This window comes from Phytophthora infestans, genomic scaffold (genome assembly GCF_000142945.1).
Source record: "Phytophthora infestans T30-4 supercont1.70 genomic scaffold, whole genome shotgun sequence".
NCBI classification, from domain to species: domain Eukaryota; phylum Oomycota; class Peronosporomycetes; order Peronosporales; family Peronosporaceae; genus Phytophthora; species Phytophthora infestans.
In genome coordinates this window covers 527,225-529,359 of record NW_003303689.1, presented here as the reverse complement: position 1 = coordinate 529,359, position 2,135 = coordinate 527,225, and the positions used below count along the sequence as shown (strand labels likewise).

Here is a 2,135-nt window from a genome sequence, read left to right as displayed (position 1 = left end):
CGCTCCAGTCTTTACATGTTAAGCGCGAGTTCTCTTGGCGCGTCATTGAAGCGAGACCAAGGATCTTCCGCTTCTGAATGCGTTCAACGGACATTGGACAGTGCCCAGGGAGGCCACACGTCGACGTTCTCATCAAGCAGATATGGCGCAGCAGAAAGTTGAGGTACGAGCTGCCACTGGCCTACAAAGGGTACGTTATTCAACCTGATCATGCGGCAGTTGTATCACGTCATGCTCATTTGAATCTGATGCAGCTGTGGAAACTCGGATCCGCGGTTTACACTCGACTACATGCCAATGGTGGGGCGTCTGCTGTCTGGCACTGGCTTGCAAGAAGGTCGTCGACGGACATCCAGGCGCAATCACTATTTAGGCGACGTGTTGGGGGACATGAGCGTCATCGACGAGCTGCCAGCCTTTAACACCTACTTACAGCTAGACGAGGACCAGATCATCGCTGCGTCTCCGGCGTCCACGCAGTGATAGACGAAAGTACAGTACCCTGTAACTTTGTAATCATCAAGAACTCTTCCATTCCCTCTCTCGCTCTACTCGATCTTTTCTGTAGACCTGACTGCCCTTCTATCTATTCCGTTGTCTTCTTGACCTTAGCCGCCACTCGCTTGGGGCCTTTGCCGACTGCATCCTTAGTCGGTACATCCACCTTAGTCTTAACGATCTGGCTCAGAGACGCATGGAACGACGCGTGGTTCACCGCCGTCACCTGCAAGCAGAGTCCACTTAGCCACGTCGCCTCGTTTTCATCATTCCACGACTAATTTTTGTAGCCTTACCACAGTGCTGTATTTCTTCTTGTGCTTGTTGTTGCCGTACTTACAGGCACAGAAACAGCAGCACGTGCTCTCCGTCCTCCACCGTGAGCTTAAGGATTTTCTGCTGAGCTTTGTTGTTCACCTTGGCCACAGGAACTGGATCGAAGCAGTACTAAACGTCAGAATGCAGCACCTAGATGGGGGTTATCGCTGTTAATCTCCACAAACTACGCACCACTTTTGCAGGAGACGGCAACTGATCCCTTGGAGCCCTGCGCCTCAGCGTAGAACTCCGTCACCTTGGCCAGGAACGTGTCCGTACTTACTAGCACCATTTTCAAAAATGCGAAGTGTCAAAATTGATATATAATTTGAGAGAGGAGGTTACTATCTTTCAAACACATGTACTTTGTTGACCTGCCTGCCTTTGTTGCCTCGCTACTACCGTATTTGAGATCTCCTACTTCAGAGTGATCTCCTAATTCAGACTGCCCTCCAACCAATCACATATCGAGAATGGAGCAGCGCACAAGTCTAGATCTCCTAATTCAGAGTACAAAAAACATGCTAAACTGTAACTATCCACCAGCTCATTGCCAGAAATTTGCAATGGCGCGCACTCCGCTCGGCCAACGGAAAGGGAGAACCCGTATTTCTGGCACTGGCAAGCCTCCCAAGAAGTTCAAGCGCGTTGCCATTTCATACGCCTACAAGCTGATTGGGAGCTGCTACGACGGTTGCTGGAAGAAGTGCCCGTAGTGCGCCATGCTGTGGATACGCGTCACGACATTGAAAACTTCGTAGTTCCCGAAGAAGAACTTGATAACTAAATTGTTTTGTTTAAATAATACGTGATAGAGATGCGTCGGTACGTGTACAGATCTTGTGCATTTTGCAACAATACAACTTCAAAAATATTGGGTCTGAAGTAGGAGATCTCAAATACGGTACATATGTACTGGTACTTGCATTACTCAACCATCGCAATATCGACAATATCGCCTGGATGGAAGCGCACACTCGCGAGCGTCTTGGCGTCGTCAACGCATCGACGACGACTACTGTTGACGTAGCCCACCTTCCTAATCAGCACTCTGCAGCAACGAGTGATTAGTCACGACGCTGACAGAAACATTAACCCATTGCAGCAATGATGCGGCCTCACCTTCCATCTCTTGTCTCCGATACAACGCAGATGCTCAGACGCATGTTGGCCTTCCGGGCGTCGGTGTTCGAATCTTGCACCAGGTCTGCTATCTCCCGCAGCGTCGCGTCCGGCCTGTACCAAAAGCCAAACCAGCAGCTCAGCCCACGAGTATAATAGCGATCGATATTTTTATATTTGAGTAGCTTACCACGTGT

At 49.7% G+C, this 2,135-nt stretch overlaps 2 protein-coding genes across 2 annotated transcripts in view; one reads left to right on the top strand and one right to left on the bottom strand.

Annotated features, from left to right (window-relative positions):
• The window catches only part of PITG_17734 (uncharacterized protein), a gene marked incomplete at both ends in the record, with an annotated part of 3,125 nt that extends 2,642 nt beyond the window's left edge, over positions 1-483 (top strand). The window contains 3 exons of the mRNA XM_002997553.1: positions 62-100; positions 164-194; positions 255-483. Of these exons, the coding sequence (XP_002997599.1) occupies positions 62-100; positions 164-194; positions 255-483 (299 nt within the window). The remainder of the gene's footprint in view (positions 1-61; positions 101-163; positions 195-254) is intronic.
• Positions 484-586: 103 nt separating this feature from the next.
• On the bottom strand, positions 587-1,108 carry PITG_17733 (uncharacterized protein; the record flags this gene model as incomplete). Its single annotated transcript, XM_002997552.1, has 4 exons — positions 587-724; positions 795-833; positions 877-929; positions 1,009-1,108. 4 exons carry the CDS (start codon positions 1,106-1,108, stop codon positions 587-589), a joined length of 330 nt encoding a protein of 109 aa, XP_002997598.1.
• Between the last annotated feature and the right edge of the window lie 1,027 nt (positions 1,109-2,135).